Source organism: Melopsittacus undulatus, chromosome 4, assembly GCF_012275295.1.
Source record: "Melopsittacus undulatus isolate bMelUnd1 chromosome 4, bMelUnd1.mat.Z, whole genome shotgun sequence".
Taxonomy (NCBI): domain Eukaryota; kingdom Metazoa; phylum Chordata; class Aves; order Psittaciformes; family Psittaculidae; genus Melopsittacus; species Melopsittacus undulatus.
This window is the reverse complement of record NC_047530.1, coordinates 83,572,741-83,593,629: the sequence shown is the minus strand read 5'-3', so window position 1 is coordinate 83,593,629 and position 20,889 is coordinate 83,572,741. Positions and strand designations below refer to the sequence as shown.

The 20,889-nt window shown below is 38.3% G+C and overlaps 1 protein-coding gene across 1 annotated transcript in view; it reads right to left on the bottom strand.

Annotated features, from left to right (window-relative positions):
• Positions 1-20,889, bottom strand: part of MYLK (myosin light chain kinase) — a 159,932-nt gene that overhangs the window by 77,323 nt on the left and 61,720 nt on the right. The window contains exons 11-15 of the mRNA XM_031053069.2: positions 13,734-13,871; positions 12,105-12,302; positions 10,695-10,941; positions 2,035-2,115; positions 791-1,680 (exon numbers count right to left, since the gene is read on the bottom strand). Of these exons, the coding sequence (XP_030908929.1) occupies positions 791-1,680; positions 2,035-2,115; positions 10,695-10,941; positions 12,105-12,302; positions 13,734-13,871 (1,554 nt within the window). The remainder of the gene's footprint in view (positions 1-790; positions 1,681-2,034; positions 2,116-10,694; positions 10,942-12,104; positions 12,303-13,733; positions 13,872-20,889) is intronic.

The window sequence follows — 20,889 nt, the reverse complement described above, 5'->3', positions numbered from 1 at the left end:
TATTATTAGTTACCCTCCCTATTTTTGTCCCAAGGAAAATATGTTTTGTTTAGATACAAAGGTAACTTTCATACAAAACTGGAATAGTAGGGTTTGGTTATCCACAATGTGGAACATGAGGAAATCATTCAATTTGACAGTAGTAAGTATTCTTTCTGAGGACTTTTACTAAACTGTGTACTGTTTCGAAATAAGTTAAAAGTCATCAGGCCAATGGGGTTCAAATATTTCAGTGTCTGTAAAGGCAGCAAAAGCAACTGTGGTGGGGGCATTAAATACACTGTAAATCAATTCCCAACTTTGATCTTATTTGTACAACTTGAAGTTGTAGTACTTTCTTTCTATAACTCAACCCCTCTTTGCTTCTGTGTTTGTTACTGCAATAAAAAGCCTGAAATATTAAACATACAGAAGAATTAAATTAGAATTTGTAAACCAGCAGTAACATTATTCTGTTTTCAATGTTCTAAATCCTTGAAGTTCAGCTTAAATAAACGTCATGTACCAGCTCTTTAAACAGCATTAGCTATGTAAACAGCATTTAAAAATGCAAGAAGCTCAACTTTATAAAAATTACATCTGCAGGCTGTTAAAGGAAAATCTGCAAGAAATGTCAAACAATACTGTACCTTGTGTACTCCACTGAAATAACAAGAAAGATGCATCTGGAAACAGTTACTGGCAGGAGACTTAAATAAAGTATTGCATTACCTTTAATGAAACAAATATTATTAATCAAGAGTTGGATATAAGTGTGCCATCCAGCTGGCTTGTAATTCGATAAATTTACCTTCTTGGGAGATGACAATGGACTTCGATGATTTGATGGTTTTGCTGTCGACAGTCCAGGTGACAGCCGCAGGGGGATCAGAAGAAATCCGACACTGTAAGACCAATTTTTCACCATCTACTACTTGAGCATCCTGAAGCTTCTCTGTAAAGGAGGGTGCTGTTCCTTTGCTTGCTGGTGGTTTGCTTGCTGGTGCTTTATTTTCAGCTTTTTGCCCAATTATTCTGCCATCCACTACTGTGCACCCATGTTCACAGTTTCTGTCATTCTTCTCTTCTTTTTTCACTGCTGGTTTGGCAACAGGGGCTTGAGAATTAGGGGTTGTATTCTGGGCTTCAGAATTGGTGCGGGCATTTGGTGCGGGGGTGTTAGCACTACCATTCTCTGCAGGTGGCTTTTTCTTTGAGCCCAGCACAGATCTGAAATCTGTAACTGCTGGTTTAGGAGGTGGTGCCTTCTCTGGCAATGGGGTTTTTGGGGTGCCTTTCTTGGCCAGCACAGAGCGAAAGTCCACCTGCTGAGGAGCATGAACCTTCCTTTCCTCCTCTGACAAGGTCTTAGGTTTGACCTGCCGCTGCAGGTTTGCTCGGAAGTCCATTTGCTCGGCTGGGATTTCTTTCAGTTCCTCCTCAGAAAAACTTTTGGTGCTGACTTTCTTGCCTAAAATGTCACGGAAATCGAGTTGCTCAGCTTCCTGCTGCCTCAGGCTCTCCTCTGTGTGTTCCCGAGTTTCCACTCGCCTCTTCAGCACACCTCGGACGTCTTCCTGCTCTTCCTCAGCTGCTCTGGTTTCACTGCTGATCTTTTTGAAGCCACTTGTTCTACCAAATGTTAGTTTACCATGATCTCCACCATCTCTTCGCTCTCCAGAGCTGGCTGATTCCCTCCCACTATGATCCGAAAAAGAAAAGAGAGAGCCAGGAAAGGGGCTGGTTTAAAAATGTCAGAGAACTATCTCAGAGCAGGAACAAAATGTGTTTATAGAAGGGGAGGTTGATTAGAGGAGCACACTCCATTAGTTTATTGCATCAATGATGACTTCAGGAGCCATATAAGGGCACAAAGAAAAAAGATCTCTCTACTCTGGCTTGATACAACGTGCTTAGCCTGTATGATGAAAACAATTTGTTGGGTCACATTTGGGGATTAGGTTGAACAGCAGCCAGCCTGGGTCTGTAAGGGCAGAGAATTAACAGAGCAAAAAATAGAACCCACCCATGCAAGTCCCTGGGAAAAATACTCACTCTCTGAGCATTTCTGCTGTGGAAGCTGAACTCTCCCGCAGCATCAGAGACACCTGGCAGCTGCATTCTCCAACTTGGTTCCTAAAACATTTAAGTAAAATCAGAAAAGCAGAGGTTTCTCCCTCCAAAATTGTAACTTTCCTGAGCTAAGTGATTGTGCTTTGCACTAAAGCAGTTCAAACCCAGTGTGGCATCTTCCTTTCCTATGCCCAGCATTGTGGTGGTTGACTGAACGGATTGGTTCTCTTACATTTGGAGCCAAGCTATCTCAATTAGCTTTTACTGTTCTGTTGCTATCTACACTGGGATGAATATACTCCCTGAACAAAAATCAAAGCAATTTACAGAATGAAAGAGCTGCAAACAAACAAAGGAAAATAAATAAAAAAAGCTGGAAAATCAAGGCAGAGGAAAGGGGCTATTTTGCGAAGTTGAATATCTTTCCAGCTCTGCCTACTGTTTATTTATTCAAACCCAAGCTCGTAAGTTTTCTAATGTTAAGATATTAAAAGCAGGGTCTCATTTCCTTCCCTCCCCTCTGGCCCAGCCAATCAGCAAAACCCATCTACATGGATTGCTCCAGCCTGTACATGTTTATATTAAAAAACATAAAAGTGTCACCATATATGGTGCTGAGTACTTATTCTTCCTTTTGCAGAGGAATACCATGGATGCCTTCTGGAAAGGGCTCCCATTAAAGAATTCATTTAAAGTGCTCCCCTCACCCTTGCCGCTCCCTCCCTCCTGCAGACATATATCATTCTTTTAGCCCCAAATGTCTTTTCTCCACTTAACACAGGAGATGCCAAAAGCAAAATTTAACTCCCCCAGGGCAACAGTTGTGTAACTGTTGTGAGTGCTTCCTTGAACTGCTATTAAAAAAACAGACTTGAACTGATTAGGGACTAGAGATATCTTTTATTAGTGAAAACATCCTTCCCAGTTTAAGTATAAACTTGCAAATGGACTAGAAACTCCTGGATGATTTGTTTTTTTTTAAACAAAAATAATTTTTGCTACTGAAAACATTTCCTGGACATGAACAAAACACATGTGCCTTTCAGGGAGAAAGGAAAGAGAGGCCAGTTTTTCTATCTGTGTTCTGCTTTCAAAAGACTTGCTAGGTAAGAGCACCTTCAAGTATCCTTTTTCCTGAAATTTAAAACAGACTCAGAAGCTCCTTTCTGTTAGTTTGCCATAAACATATTGTCTGGCCTTTTTTTTTAATAGCATGTGGAAATACATTCCTAGATATGGTCTTGTTTGGGTGAATAAACTATAATCTTACCCATTTGCAACTGGCAATGAAGTCACAGCAGGCAAGACCATTAACACAGATAACATCCATAAGCTATATCTTTATAAAAGAAACGAGTGCCATCAACTTTTCAGATAAATTTCCTTTGCTTTCTTTTTGCTTTAGAAAATGAAACAGTGTATTGGCCTTGTACAAAAATCAAGCCTTTAACACCAAGAAGAAATTGGTGGGGTTGACTGACGTAACTGAATTGCAAAGTAAAGGCCTTGCTGGTAGAAGATATCTTATTTGACCTTAAGATGATTAACAAGAAGCCACAGAAATGTTTTGAATACACTATATCCAACAAATCTGAATATGTACACTAGAAACTGCCACTGAAAGCAATCCATGAGAACAGCACTGAAAGCCACAACCCTCATTTCCTTCAATCAAAAGACTAGAGAACATCTGAGTACCAAACAGAAACTCTAAATGGGAGGAGAGAATCAGAGAGTTAATTTAGAGTCTTAAAACTCAGTCCTGTGCTGGAGACCTGCCATTCTTACTTTCTGTTGTGTGTGACCCCCATTTGGAAGCAAGAGGTACAGAAAGAAGGAAAGACAAATGGAAAGGCAAATTTCCTTTTAAGTGGAAAAGAAAGAATTGCACTTCACCTCATACCATCAAATGATGGCAGGGTACCAACATTGCTGAAAACCTGTTGTCTTCCAACAGTGCATTTGAAGCTGGCCCCTTTTGCCACCATTGAGACTCCATAATTTTTCTGACACTTCTCAGAAGCTTTTGAGAAAAAACAGACTCACTATCAAACAGATCAAGCACTTTCTCATTCACCAGTGCTACAGGGCTGTTAGCAGGCTCTTGGTTTACCAGAAGATCTTAAAACCAATCCAGAGCTGACAAAGTAGAAGCCATGCATGTTAAAGTATAGACAATTTAGAGCACACATCAAATTAGAAGGCACCACTGCTCAGCATCTGTCAAGACCATATGGCAAAAATATTTGCCAACAAGAATTGTGTCACCAGTGGGAGAGGTTAAAGTAACAGAGATAGCACTCTCCCAGGAGAGGAATCTAGGGATATTGAATGTGGTCCTGACCACTGTGAAGAATAATAGCATTTCTTCAGGACCCATTTCTGCAATGTATCTTTCCTTCTGCAAATTCTTCACATATGCAAAGAGCAAATAAGGAAAGCAAAGTAAACCTCCCTAAACTATTTTTCACAGGGTTTGGAAAGTAAAGGAGGGGTAAGAAAACAGGAGAGCATTTTGTTCTTTCTATTTTTAAAACCTTGGGAAGCACTTACAAATTATGGCAACAGTGGGACACAGAAGTACCTAAATGGAAAAATGATTCAGAAGTTAGTTTTTTGATCTTAATTATGATTTCTGCTTCAAGTGAATAGCTGAAAACCAGATCACTGGATACAAACCTCAAGTCAGTGCCTAATTCATTATATCCCTGTTCAAAAGTGTAGCCTTCTCAGGGCAAGTCCTGCTCTCAGTGAAATCAAAGCAAGTTACTGATTTGAGGAGCAGGCAGAACATAATTTTGTCTCCGGATGCAGTTGCAGAGACTAAAAAGGTAAAGTTAATAGCATTGACCCACCTTGGAGTTCACTAGATGGAAAAAGAGAAACAAGCCAAGGAAAATTAAGGACTGGATGGTTTAGATGCTAAATTCAATCAAGATTAATACTGGAAACTTTGTAAATATTTTTACATTTGCGCAATTTCAGAACCTAGATGAGATACATAAGGGCAGTTAGAAAAAACAGAGCTTTGTAATACCCAAGCACTACTTTAAGGCTTTCATATCTCTGCTGTTTTGAATCTTAGCAATAACAATATTACTTCTGAAACTTCAGGTTCTCCTTGTTGGCATTTTATCAACAAAACCACAGACAAAGACAGGTCTTAGTGGCTGTGTTATTGTAGAATAGTGATAGAAATGGATAACACGTATGCTTAGTAGCTACACTGTAAAGTAGCGTCTGGAATTTTTTACTTTTGCAGGATTGTTCTGTAGAATGCCCATACACTGGACTTATCTTTAAAATATTAAGGCATAATAATACCCCCACACATACTAAAACTAAATAAAACCCCAGCTGCAAAGCCTGAAGCAATTTTAAAAATAGCTCTCTGTCCTATTGTGGGATCAGCTTTCCCCGGAATGGCTTTTATGTTCAAAATATCTTGAAATACTAGTTTCTTGGCAGAATCTCCTCAAATACTTTCACTGAACCTTAGATGAGACTTATTGTCTTCATGTCCCTAGGAAGCACCCTCTGGAGGAAGAGGTAAAAAAGCACTGTTAATTATAGTGTGGGGCCCACAAAAAACTCCTACTGGCTTACCAAGTGTGAAACAAGTATTGCAGAGTAAGTTACATTTTTTTTTAAAGAATGAACTGAAGGGGACAAAGCAGTTGATCCTTAGCTGGTGCTTCAGTGCACGTAACTGCAAAGACTCAGAATGAGGTTTTGCAACTCTTTTGTGTGTTAGTTAACAGAACGTACAAAGTCCATGAAGCTTTAAACCCAAAGGATGCAACTAATCCATCAGATCATGGCTTTAGCTGACACAAAGCAGAGCAGCTCCACTAGCTTCAAAAAGGATGCACTGATTTACCTCACTTAAGGGTTTGGCCAAAAGGTTTTTATACCTGAAAACAAAAACATTTTCATTTTACAGCACTAAGTGGGAGAATGAAACAGGAAGGAGTCATGGTTATCTTTCCTACAAATAGACAGTGTGTTCATAGCAAAAAACAAGGTTTGCAAACTGTATTTTACAGAAAGATGGAACTATATTTACTTTTTGGTGTAATGCAATGTAAACCTAAAACTGCTTTTTATATAACCTGAATTACATAGTATTCAAGGTACCACCGACTTAGAAGATGAATGTTTACCTCAGATTTTAATCAGATTATAAAAATCTTTAAATAAGAGTAATTAGCACTAACTAAACTTTTATGGAAGTGGGGGAGAAGGACTCAGCATCTGAAAAGACAAAGGTTAGCAAAGCAGATGATCATTTTAAGGAATTGCAGGGGGATTTCTGAGGACTTTCATGTTGGCTGTGATGTTATAAAGGCTTTGCTCAACAAACACAGTCTCTGTCAGTACTCCCAATTTCTTTGCTTACTTCTTCATTTATGATGTACACACTGACTGAAATAATGTGGGAAAGTCATACTGGGATAAAAGGATACTAGTTCTTGCATCACTGGAAGGATGTGAAGGACAGGAGGGATAAAAAATGTCTGTGGTTTTCTGAGTCAAGAAAGGATTGTTATTTACCATTTGAATCCCAATGGTTTCACAGAGATTCTTACTGATATGTTGTCCCTCAACTGCATGGCCTGGAATTTTGCAGGCTGCAAATTGTTCAAATTTCAATAGATGAACTACAGTAGTGGATGAATCTGTTGTTCTTTTTATATTTATGCAGCACCATTCCTTGAAGCCTGAGCAATAACAGCCTCAATGAAGCATTATCAGGATAATTAAAATGAAGAATGCAAATGTGGAGGAATCAGAGTTCTGTGGCTGAAACAAAGACCAGAGAAGGCTACAATGATCATCCTTGTATAATTCACACTTAGTATTCTGCTATGTAGTAAAAGGCAAAGCAAACACATATTCTAAATAATGCTGAGGGATGGTAAGACAGAAAGCCAACCAGCAATCACTGATGGATCACACTAGGCTACCCAGACTTGTCAGCTCAGTCTGATGAAAGGAGATAGAACTAAGAAGAGACAAATAGATCTTTTGTTAAACCTAAATTTTTAAGATCAGAATTTTAAATCGTGAGCAGCCAACAGAAAGGAAAATTGTGGTGGCAGTAGGATAGAATTTAGAGCTCAAGAATAATGCAGAAGAAAATTGTAAAGTATTTAACACTGGTAGGAAACCATGGCCAAACTAAATTAAAGGAGTTGGAGAAAGAATGACTCCCTAAAGGCAGCTATGCAACATGCTTCTAAAATTAATACATGAAAAGGAGTTGCACATTTGTTTCAAAATAAAATTATTATGTTTAAAAATAGCCCACTGTCAACTTTTCTATAAACTCTTCAGTGAATTGACTCGTGGTTTTTCAGTTATTTCATATTTTAAATGGACTTTGTAGGAGTTTTTGACAGAAAGACACTAAACACAGCTCTCCTCCTCTAAGGTACTGTTAAAACTGTTTATAAATATATAAACAATTTTACATCAAAGTATTCAAGACAACTACAGGAAGTTCAACAGCTATTTAGACAAGACTAGTTGCTGCTGAAAATTGCCTAAGCTCTATTGCAAGCTTGAAGTTATACAGCTGACATTTGATTCCTTGGGTATTCCTGAGGCAGTTACTTCTCTGTCATACAACAGTATATAAGCAATTGTCTAACAGCATATGGCTTTCTTTTCCCCAGAAAGTACCTGAAATTTTACAAATGACAGAAGGGTAAAAAGAGGACTCAGTTTTCTCCTTGCTCTGAGTGCAGCATAATATCTTTACTTATTATGGATTAGAAAAAGCCAACATGATCCCCAGCTATTTCTCCAGTAAAAGGATTAGGGAATAACTGAAACAAGCATGTTGTTCTCTAGCTACAACTTTACTACTTCTCACCATCCTCCTCCTTCCCCACCAAAAATTGTTCTCTGCTAATTTTCTGAAATGATTTATTTTCTGAGTGTACATTCTGTATGTTCTAGACTCATGATACTGTCAGACACTGACAAATGCCTTCAGTGATGAATTTGGCCTGGGTAATCACCAGCTACACCTGATCATTAAGGTTGACTTGCTTAAGTCAGCCACAACAAAGTCCTCCACAAAGGCCTCTTGGCTCTCCTCTGTTCTTCCTCTTTCCTACTTCCACCTCTGAAGTTTTGCTGAAGTATCTCATTCTCTTTCAGTTCAAGTGAAACCATCAGCATGTCCAGGCACACAAACAGAAGAGTGGAAACATACTACCAAAAGGTAGCAATTCTCACAGTTTGGCCTCCTCACTTATGTAGAGGCTAGGGACCTTAATGAAATTGAACTGGTGTTTTTAATCCTGCTGGAAGTCCTGAGTGCCAGACATGCCATTGATCCCCAAAAATGCTTTTCTTAGATGCCAGGATGTACGTAGACATGACCTGCACAAATCAGCATTATGAATGCCAGAGATGACCTGGGCAATTGCAAACAAGCCAATTGTTCTGAAATAAGTCATTTCGCAACTTATTGCAGAGCACAAAGGGTCTAAATCTGCTGAAGAGCCTATTTGCAAAAAGGTTACGGCACATACAGCTCTACCTACATAGGTGTTAGTAATAAGACTTGAAATTCAGTGCAGAAAAACTTCATTATAGGAAATCTCGATATAAACAGCTACATTTTTCTGAAGCACCCTTTTCTAGTGAAAAGTGAATGCCTTGTCTGATTTTAAATACTAAAATATACTGATGCTAGTTTCTGGCTGCCTGTGGTAGTCTATGGAAACATATCTTAGAGCTAGGCATCTACATAGTGACATGTCAATCATTCAGGCAATGCTGACTGGAAAATAAACTATAAAAATAAATTCACTGTTTAGAGGCTAAATGGGTAAAATTTATTAAAATATGCCCTCCTTCCTTGGATCAGGAAGACATGAGTAATATGTCTGCAGTCAAGCAAAGGAGAATTCAGTTTTAATTTTTGCCCTAAACTGAAGTATATGAAATTAAACTAACTTGTTTAGAGCATGAAAAAAGACAAAACCCACCATAAACCAGGCAAGTGCAAGCAGTGCAGAGCTGCAACGCTAACACTACTCAGCAGTATCTGTCTAAATTGCCTGCCAGACTAGTCCATCTGGGCTAAAAAACTAGCATGTGGAGCAGAACAGATAATTTTCTTCCAGAGTAACGGATTCAAATGTCTATGGTGGTTAAACAAATTCTAAGTCACAAGTATTAGCCAAGTAAGGCAATAAATCTACATGTACATTTGCATGCACAGTAAATAGCATAGAATGAATGATAATATCAATTTAAAGCTGTACACTAAGTTTTCTAAAACCACATAGGGTATATGTAATTATGGTCAATCTTCACCACTGGAGGTGGAGAATGCTCTGGTACTTTCTACAAGGTAAAGAACCAGCAAATCTGTCTTGGGCTCAGTTCTAACAGTTATTTTTCTTCTTTTTAGCAACTGGTGCAGTGCTGTGTTTTCCACTTTAGTCTGAGAACAATGCTGATAAAACACCAATGCTTTTAGGTTTTGTTAAGTAATGCTTACTCCAGATCAAGGACTTTTTCAGTCTCATGCTCTGCCAGTGAGGAGAGGCACAAGAAGCTGGGAGGAAGCAGAGACAGGACACCTGACCCAAACTAGCCAAAGGGGTATGCCATACCACAGCACATCATGCCCAGTATAAACTGGGGGCAGTTACCCGGAAGTCACAGATCACTGCTTGGGTCAGGCTGGGTATCATTTGGTGGGTGGTGAGCAATTGTATTGTGCATCACTTGCTTTCATTTATTTATTTTTTCTTTTCCCCTTTTAGTTTTATGTTCTCTTCCCTTGTTATTTCTCTTATCATTATTATTATTGGTGGTAGCAGTAGTGGTTTGTGTTATACCTTAGTTACTGGGCTGTTCTTATGTCAGCCCGTGGGATTTACATTCTTTCGATTCTCCTCCCCATCCCTCCAGAAGTGGGGGTGGGGGAAACAGGGAGTGAGCAAGTGCTTACGTGGTTCTGAGTTATCGGGCTGGGCTTAAACCATGACAATCATTTAAAGAACAGTTATTTTACCAGAAAATAAATAAACAAAATAAATTAAATAAAATTCAAAATAGCTCTTCCAAATTCTACAGGAATGACAATAGGCTCAAAGCATAAGCATACCTCATTTCATCAGAAAAAGACAACTACAACTTCCATATAAAATTCAAACACGCCCAGGAAATCCTTTTTTTCCTCAGTGCTATGGACTATAACCTTGTGGAACAGCCCTTCCTGGTCAGATTGTTCCCATGGAAAGCACGGATCCTTTAAAATATCTGGAGAGATGTCAAACTCGATAAAAAATAGCTCCAAAATCATGATTGTGGTTTCCCTTGCTTGGAACCCTTTAGTTTGTGTTTTTTTTTTAACCCATATTGCTGCCACAAAACTTTGTTTTTCAGGATCCCAAAAGGAAACTCTGTACTGCTTTGTCCTTCTTTCTGACTTGTGGTTCTTCTTTCCTCTTTATTGGTTCTTCACACCCCTCAGAAATATTTTGCTCCTTTAGTACTCTACTGATTTATGTGAATGGGATGGAACTCTTGTTTTCTTCAGGTGGAAATTTCAACTTGAGGGTAAATATAACTAATTGTTCCAAGGGAACAAGCTGTTTTCATAGCAAACATACCTGAGCTGAATTTCATATTGCCCTGCATGGCGAGACTGCACATTCCTCAAAACCAGTGTGAAGATGTCTTCATTTTGCAGGATTTCACATGCTGTTCCCGGCTTTATTTCTTGTCCATCTTTAAACCAACGAACAGTGGGGAAAGGATCTCCAGCAATGGCACAGGATATAAGGACATTTTGCCCAGGAGCTGCTGTCACTGATCGTGGTTTGCTAATGAACCAGGGCTGAATACCATCCTGAGGTTCTGTAGTTTACAAGCACAGTTTGCAAATCAGGAGAAAATAGCAAGCTTGAATGTAACTGGTAAGCTAACTACTTTCAGGGAAAACAATCACAGACAAGCAAAGTTATTTTGAACATGCAGGGTATAAGTTTATAATCGAAAATAAGTCAGGCTATAATTTTGAAAGTAACTTGTGTTGGTACTAAAATTAAGCATTTGTTTGGCAATTTACTGGCTCTATCCAAGCTTATATTAAGAGAAAAACAAAGGGACTTTAAGCTCCCCTAAAAGGAATCTTGAAGATTTGTCCTTATATAGAATACAGAGAATATGCATAGGAATAGCTTTAAGGACAAGTGATGGTACTATGACTGCTGTGCAGCTGTGAACTCATGTAATAAATCATCATTAACAATTATATACAATTGCATTTAATATAGAAGATTGATACCGAGACTAGATTTCAGGGGAACAGACAGTGACAACAGACTACAGACCCACCCCTGGAGGCACAGCTCTCTGAAATCTTGGGGCTAAGATCCTTAACACAAAAAATAATACAAGTCTCCTACTGATTTATGAGAATTCTCAGTAATGGTGATGGGGAAATGTTGGCATACAGTAAGATTAGATGAAGTCCCCTGTTACGTATGTAGTGAATGCCCAGTAGCTGTAAGCCTGTAGGCACTTCAGTGTTCATGGTGGGATTTACATCATATGTGGAGATTCAAAACTAGGTTCTTTGCAAACCGTTCTCAAATTGCAGAAATCACGTGTTCCTCACTTGCTATCACTACAATGCTAATATTGTGGCAAGAATACCTAGCTCCTAGACAGCTTTTCCAAAACCTCGGGGCTTTAATTAGAAAGAAGAACATAATTTGTTTATATTAAATCCACAACTAAGAAAGCTTTATAGTTATTATCTGAAGCTGCATTTAGTAGACGTTTTGCACTGTTCCTCAGAACTGGATTCAGGAATGAATTTTTGAAATGGTAACAGAATGTTCCAGAGTAAAAAGATTTCTTTTTAAAGAATTCCTTTTTAATTCAGATGCAGAGAATGAGTACTCCTAGCATCCTTCACAACAGACCTTGTAAACACTCATGTATTTAAGTAAACGCTTCTGCACATTTGAATAATTTTCCTTTAGCATTTCCTAAGGTGGAGAAGAACTTTATACCTTGTACTGTTAATGTAGCCTGTGTTTGAGTTTCTCCTAATTCATTCCAGGCTTCACAGGTGTATTTGCCAGTGTCTTCAGGAAATACTTCCTGGATGTACAGACTGTACTCATTGCCTTTCTTCTCAAAGTGGAAATCTTCTGTCTCTTGGATTTCTTTCCCATTGTGCAGCCAGATAATTTCAGGAGGGGGATTAGCTGAAAAAAAAATGAAACAATGAAAATCAGACATGCACAAATCACCACCATATACTGATTTACCAAATGAACAAGGTTGGCTGCTTTCTGCCGTTGATTTTGCAATTCCATTCAAAACATTCAGGAATTTCATTAACTGCTGATGCTGTGTAATGTGGAATAGTTATAAGTCTATCTTATTACAGGTAAAATAAGCATGAATAAGGGAAGCATTTGTACAACAGAAAGGGAAAATGAGTTCTAAATGCCATAAAGGTGATTATCAAGGGTTTCTGCTCTTTTCTGCATCACTAATCTTACAGAGTCACGGAATACCAGGTTGGAGGGGACTTCAAGGATCAGCTGGTCCAACCTTTCTAGGGAAAGTATGACCTAGACTAGATGTCCCAGCACCCTGTCCAGCTGACTCTTAAAAGTGTTCAGTGGTGGGGAATCCACCACTCCCCTGGGGAGATTATTGCAACAGCTCACTGTTCTCTTTATGAAAAATGTCCTTCTTGTGTCTAGTCAGAATCTCCTCTGGAGTAACTTGTGCCCATTACCCCCCATCTTTTCCATGTGCCTCCTTGCAAAAAGGGAGTTTCCATCTTCCTTGTAGCCATCCTCTAAATACTGCAATATGGTGATAAGTTCTTCCCTGAGCCTTCGTTTTTCTAGGCTGAACACGCCCAGCTCTCTCAGCCTTTCCTCATACAGCAGGCTTTCCAGTACTTTGATCATTTTTGTGGCCCTTCTCTGCATCTTCTCCAGCCTGTTCACATTTCTTTTTTTGTAAGAGGGACTAAAACTGAACACTGTTTAGTTCCAGGCTTGGTCTGACAAGCACTGAGTGGGACAGTGACATCTTTATTTCTGCTAGTGATGCCCTTGCTCATGTAACCCACCATCCTGATGGTTTTCTTTGCCACAGCTGCACACTGTTTACTCACATTAAGTTTTCTGTCTACCAGGACACTCAGGTCCCTTTCCAGAGAGCTGCTTACTGGCCAAGTAGATCCCAGCCTGTGCTACAGTCTTGTATTGTGCTTGCTTAGGTGCAAGACTTTAAACTTGTCTTTGTTGATCTTCATAAAGTATCTTATCCTTGCTGACATGAATTCAGTCTTGTTTGGTTCACAACAAAAGCTCTTAAAAGTCCACTGAGACTTAGTTTCAGTTCAACAGCAGGACCCAATAATAGCATTATTTTTGTTGTTGTTGCTATGATAAAGAAACACCTGTACTGGTCTGAACACGCTAACACTGGACAATGTTCATCCACTCTGAAGATCACAGTAGACAAACCTAGCTTTTAGTTTTAAAATACTGGTTCCTGGAAGTGTTATTTCAGAATGCTAAGGCACCTGCTAAAAGAAAAAGACAGTGGGAAAAACCAAATACTTTGTTGCAGGACTTAAAAATTTGTAATAATACTGTTCTGTAGCTACGCACCTGATACCTCTACAGTCATTATCACTTGACTTCCATCCATTACTTTGAGGTCAGTCAGGCCTTTATGGAAGATGGGTGCAAAAGTCTTGTTTAACTTGACAGCCTGTGAGCTTTCTGTATTCTTGCTGCTCTTCTTTTCTGTGAAGTCAAGAAGACAACAAAAGGGGTCTCTTACTGGAATTCCCATGACAAAATGTAACTGACCTTAGCTTCAAACCAATTTTGAGTAAGTGGTTTTGTCTCAGCTCTCAGAAGGCAAAAATCATTGAAACCACCTAATATAGCTGGTTTGCATTGCCAGTAGTGCAAGCAGAAATGCAAGAAATGGGAATGGAACTATTCTTCCTCCAGGGATCCTCTTATATCATGGTTAAGAGATATCTTAGAGTATCACACAGAAATTTACACCGATTTTCCCCAAGTGTTTTTTGCTCAGGTGCAAAAAAAAACCCAATAACTTGTTACCAGCAATTCAATGCCTTTAATAACTTCTAATTTCACATAAATATCTTAAAATGTGTTATAAATTGCTATTCTCATGATTGATTAATTAAAAATGTAAACTCACAATAATGTAAGATTTGCCACTGTACAAAACTACGAACCATTTTGATTATTAGATGTTCAATATCAAATAGATTTGAGTTCACCATACTCCTCTCTTGTATTTCTGATTGATGATGGGAAAGATCAAAACCTGAGGGTACCAACAGGTATGACAAAACAAAACCGCTGGTTTGGAGCCTTTTTTTTTTTTGAGGATGTACAATCAAATTATGAGTGCTGGAGTGAAACTGATCACTTTTAAAAAGTAAATCTATCTGTAATAGGTGTGTAACTTCCAGTATCAGCAGTGGTTTCCTCTATCTTGGATTCAGAGACTATGAAGCAACATTGTTGATCTGCGACCTAAACAGTAGAGTAGGAAAGATATTTCTTCTCTAAAAGCCTGAGCAAAGACACTTCTGAAGCCAAAGTGGTGATCATGACCAAATATAAGAAGTCATAAATATTTATCAGTCACTTGGATACACTTTTGTTTTGCTTAGCTTGAGTTCAGACCTCTTACGTCTTGCCTTTAAAATGCCACCCAACTTTCTGTCCATACATGAAAATAGCTTCATTTTACTTATTCCCACCTTCAAAAATTTCAAAGATATATCAAGATCATCCAAAATAGTATTACATCAACACGAAGTGCCAGTCTGGAACAAAAACACCATTCATTAAAGGACAGTGATTAGAAAAACTGTAAGCATCTCACTAAGCAAATCTACTGAACCTCTGGGATGCAAGAAGCTAAGCTTGTCCCAGGGTTATCTGAGCTCAGTGTAAATTTGGAAGCTGCCTGGAGAGGAAGTTTTCCCTCTCCTCTAGTGAAGTTTTTTCTAGCCAAAATCTTGTTTTGCTAGCTTATATCATAGGTCTTTTCTGAGCAGCAAGATATTGATGAATGTGAGAATGGAAATATGGGACCTGACTGAGACCCACTCAGTTTGGGGTTATGGACTTCATACTCTGAAATGCCTGATTTACTGTCAGGCCACACTGTTGTAGGGCTCACTATAGCACCTGTTCCTACGGAACTAGTACTGCATAGAAAATACTCAAGGATACACCTTCCAACAATTGCTGTACTAAGCAATATCAGTACATGCTCCTTCACTACTCTAATGCCTTGCAGAAAATCCCTCTGTCCCTCAAGTTGAAACAGACCCAGGAAAGAAAGCAGAAATCAATATAATGTCAAAAAGGAGGAAAAGAAGAAAAGGAAAAAAAAAACCCAAACTAATAAGACAGGAAGGAAGCATAGGAGCAAAAAAAAATAAAGGAAAAGACACTTAAATAATATGTTTTTCTGATCCCTTTTATTGAAATAATTCATACAATTGCAAAACAAGGAGGCAGATATGCAATAAAAGGAGAGAAGGGATAGGAAAATAAGAGCAGAAGTGCAGTTTTAGACCAAAAAAGAAATAGATTCGGGGTATGACTGGAGAAGTACAAGCCTTCAGAGAGGACAGATAACAGAAAAATAAGCTGAAACAGCTCCCATGTGAGAGTTAATGGTGACCAGGAAACAGATTTGCCAGTAGCTGCTCTAACAGCAATTCTCCCAGAACAGGCTGAACTGCCTCCAGCAGAGCCCTGATACAAACAGCATTAAGTACTCCACATCCCTTGCAACTGACTGTTTTGCTTTATTAAACTGGCGTGCCTGTTCCACATAGTCTAAATAAATGGATTTCTGTAATCAAGGAAGACAATACGGTGTAACAGCCTCAGCTTATTAAAAAGAAAAGGATGAGCAGCTACAGAGGAAATAGAGCAAAATAATTTTCCCAAAGGAATCTTTCAGCAATGCTAATTCCTCTGAAATATGTGCTGAAGAAATAAGTTTCATGTACTGGAATAAAACAACTGTTTTGCACAGAGCTGCATAAACATTAAAAGGAAGCAAGCATATAATTCACAGTAGTTGCATGTATGAATCATAAACCCAACAAGATTACAGAAAAGTTAGGCCTCAGTTTCTGAAGCTATCTCAGACAGATATACCCTGTGCTGGTGAGATCTACTAATATGAGTAACACTGAGAAGATATAGCGGGGGTGCAGTCCCCTATCCTAAAAGAGTGACCTGCAGGATTAAGAAATGAAGAACAACTTGTTACTGATCAGTACTCCTTATTTGTGAGTGAAGATGTCAAATTAAAATGAAGGGGGGGGGGGGGGGGGGGGGGGCAGAAGCTACCTCACCATCACACAAATCTTCAAAACAGAGTTTACACTGAATTTAAGCACTGCATAGGTTTATGCTGACTTCTTGTATGAAGAGACTTAAGTAGAATATCACAAAAAATTTCTGATGTTTCCTGACTTTGCAGAAACAACTAAAAAAACTCGGGTTCTAATCCATAAATGCTATTTGTTCATTAAGAAACCATAGAGGCTTATTTCATATAATATTTCTTCCTTTACTTAAAATTTTATATTGTGGATTTCTAGACAGAAAAAAAAAAACAACTGACCTACTGACAACTTTAGTTTCTTACAGATATTTTACACAAGACAACACAGCCAGTTTTAGATATGTTATTTAGTTTTATTTAGTCTTAGTCTAAAATCACTGCATTTTCTCAGAAGGGACTGATAGAATCATTCAGAGGCTAAATTACAATGACTGAATGTTAACTATTTTCAAATTCTTCTGAAGCTAGCAAATATTTTTAGTTGTTTATTTATTGCGTAGCACCACGCAATGACTCAGTGCTCCTCTGGTGAAGGCTTTAACATTTCACAAATTTACTTTCAGACAGCGGCACTGTACATTTTCATGGCTTAATTTAAGGTATCTAAGGGCTTCTTCTATTTTAGTCTTTACAGCTCTTGTTTGGAAACATAGCAATCAATTTGATTTTGGAGGGTACTTGGGAAAAGAAGAAACTGCTCGTTCAAGATTAAGGAAATAATTCCCATAATTCCCATTTGTGGTGAAAAGATACTGTGTGATTTTATTTCCTTTTGAAAACATTCAGATGATTATTTTGCCAGGGAAGTAGTCCAAGGGAATCCATACACAACAAAAAAACCCAAACCCAGGCACTTTTTGCAAAAGGGTAGCTTCAGAAAGTGTAACAATAATAAAAGTTCACGTTCCCTGGCTACAGCTAGGTGCTGGCTAGTTTCATACATCAGGAACAAAATCTGTGTCTTCCACCAAGAACATGAAGGGCAAGGAGACAAATAAAACAGGACACAAATAAAGAATCTGCACACAACAAAAGGACAGTGTAAGAACTTGCTCTCCCTTCATTTCTCCAAAGCCCCTTGCATCACACAATCTCCTCTGGGGTTCAAAATGTGTGTGCTTTTCACTGACAGCTGGCTTCATAGCCCAAAGCAGGGGGAAGGAAGAGAAAGAAGAAAGCACTGGTACAGCTCCCAGGTCAGATACAGCAATTCACTATGCTTCTGGCTGAAACAATCTCTTTCATAACACTGCAGGGTATTTTCATTGCCAAAACTTCAGACGATAAAAATATGGCACATCTGTCATGAGAAAGGAAACCTGGAACCTAAAGAAAATATTGTCTGACATCAGCATAAGGGCATTACTCAGTTATATATCTATGTATCCCCAAGCTTAAACAACTGGATATGAAAAAGAGAGGATCTGATCTCTTCCTATTATGCTAATGCACTCTAATCGTCCATAGCCATTTAACCTCTGCCTCACCACTTACTACTTATTACTACTTGCTACTTTCAAGTAGGAGTTGGTTCACCTCTAAGAACGAAAAAGAATGTAAGAGTTAACACACAGCCATAGTGACTAAAAAAACCTGCACCCCAGGCAGTTAATTTTCTCACTCCCTTTCCTTTTCCCAGTCAACTTCTGCTGCTGCAGTGAGTTCCACACAGGTGGACCATGTCAAAGCACTTAATGAGTAACATCAGAAAACACTACATAGGGTGGGCTTGATAAAATACAGGTACATAACAATAACTTGTTTTCAGACTATGCAACTAGTATATTTTACAGTAGCCCATAAAAGCTGCCAGAATTTTTTAAACCAGCTGCTGGTTTCATGCAGGTTAAATCATGCAAGATAATACAGAAGACACTATGATTTTCTCAAAGGCTGCTTGCAGAGCACTGAATTCTCAAAGACTTTTGTAAAATTATGAGATCAAGAAGTTTAAAAATTTTTGCAGAGATCTGTGGCCTGGCATAATACATAAGCCCAGCTGGGCATTATCTTGTAACTAGTGGTCTCTGTCATTTCAACAAGCTTCCAATAACGTGTTACACAAGGTGATGGATTTAAAAGTCCACCACAATGATCCCACTTACATAGTTCCTATGATTTTTTGCCTTTCCTCAGGCTTTAATATGAATGAATGTTGGGAAACAGCAAGTAATAATATGCACAGCTCAGTGGGAAACACAGTCTGGGACACCAGAAATAGTAAGCAAAGCATTTGCAGAGTATCTTATATACCCACATATAGTTTCTACAAAGCAAAAGGAATATTGACTTTTCCCACAGCATTGCCGTAACTCCTAAGGGTTCATTTTTTTGTTAGAAAGACACTCTAGAAAGTATCCATATCTATATTTAAAAAAAGCCACTAAGCGCATTAAATCCACAGAGATTAAGGAGAATTTAAACTCTTCCAGTTTCTTACAAAAATATAGATTCTCAGCATATTTGGATGGCAATGTGAAAGGAGATATATTGCCTCTGATAGACAACTATTTCTATTACTCTTCCATTCTGTCTTCCTGCATTGGTGTAACCAACAGTAAATTAATCTATCTACAGCAACCATATCACAAATCTGTTTTTCTATTAACCTGTATTAATGGAAATTTAAGCTGATAAAAATGACTTTTCTCAATCCAGGATTTATAGAGTCCTTACTTAAATTTACCCATCACATATCTGCAGACTGGAAATAATCGCAAGAGGAGTCTTGATGTTAGCTATTGGCCTAAGCCAAAATACATTTGAATTTTTTTAAACCTAGATGTGGATTGGAACGCGGTGCTTGAACAAAATTGTAAACATCTTTATATTGATAAGCAAGGGATTGTGTTGAGGGTGTATATATAAAAGAAAAAGAGGAAAATTCATGCTGAATAGTTAACCTACTACAGATCAATTGTGCAATACACATGTAACAGCTTAACTGCAAGTATATAACTAACCATTTACTTTCTCAGGTGGAAGATGTAAGGTAAACCTATACCCTCGGACAGAAGGAAAAAATGATCAATAACCTCACTGTGGCATTTCCATTCCCAGATATGTTAAATTCAGAGTGAAGAAGAACATCCAGATCAGGATGCAAACTTTAAGAAGGTTTCCAAAGACTAACCTCGGTTTTACCTGGCCTGCAGTCAAACAGTAGACATTTTATGGACATTATATATGCCAGTAAATTTTCTTGTTCATTTGCCTATCCAGATGGACTGAAGGCTTTTAATGTGAGCTGCAGAATGCTGACATCTGTTGAAATATTATGACTTCAGCATGCTCAACACTGCACAGAATCAACCAATAACAGTTCAGAAGAGACCTCTGGAGATCATCTAGTCCAGCCCCTGGCTCAAGAAGGGTCAGCTGCAGCATTGCATATACACACTTTCAATACAATAACTTAGCTGCACAAGATCAGAGTTACAAGTGGTTACAAGCCAAGAATATGCAAAGAATAGAAAATCTGCTGCCTTATGTTCAGAACTCTGCAAACAACTTGCAGTGTTTAGTCTTATAAGAGATTTAATTATACTCGAGGAATCTGTTTGCCAGAATCATGTGGTTAACTGCCAAATAATGCCTACTCTGAGCAGTGTGAAAGGGCTGCCTCAGAAACATTTACCATTTATGGTATTTAAATATCATTTTGGCTCAGAGGCTAATAAGTCAAGTGAGCTGAAGAGAATGCTTAACTAAAAAGCTGTCTGTATGAGCAAGCCCAGAGAGAGAAGCAGCAGATTCCACCAAAATTTCTCAAAGCAAGACTCAGGTTCACACACAATTACTGAGCTTGAAAAGAGTTTCACATCTCCATATATTTTCATTGTAAATAAATCCAGCTTTTACCAGGTCTCACATTAACAATGATACCAACTCAAAAAATAACAGATTTTATAGAGCAGAAAATTGATATTAGGGCACTTGTCTCATCTGTCTTTCTTCCTGTAAAGTATTTTTCTGTCTCAGGCGTGAAGTAATGTGGTCCAAATATTTTCTACAAGTTTTCCAAGAATTACAAACTTGATTTATATTGGCATAAAAATATGAGACCTCTATGTTCTTGAGACATGTAGGGATATTTCTGCTTTATTAAAGATCTCAGGTTGGTATGCCATTTTGCAGACTTAGGTCATGAGAACTAGATGCTTGATAGCCTATCAGTGTTTTTTATACCCATCATTTATTTCTGCAGTTATAACCTGTATTTTGTAAATGGTAGGCGTGATTTAATTATCCTGAGGAGATGCTGTCACTGAAAAGCAGGGACAAGTCTGGATGCAGTACATCCATTACAAGCCTTGCATTACACAGAAAAACTGTTAACCTAAGACTGACAATTATTTAAATCTATGTTAGTCAGGATGGTTAGCAATATACAAAGGAGGCTCA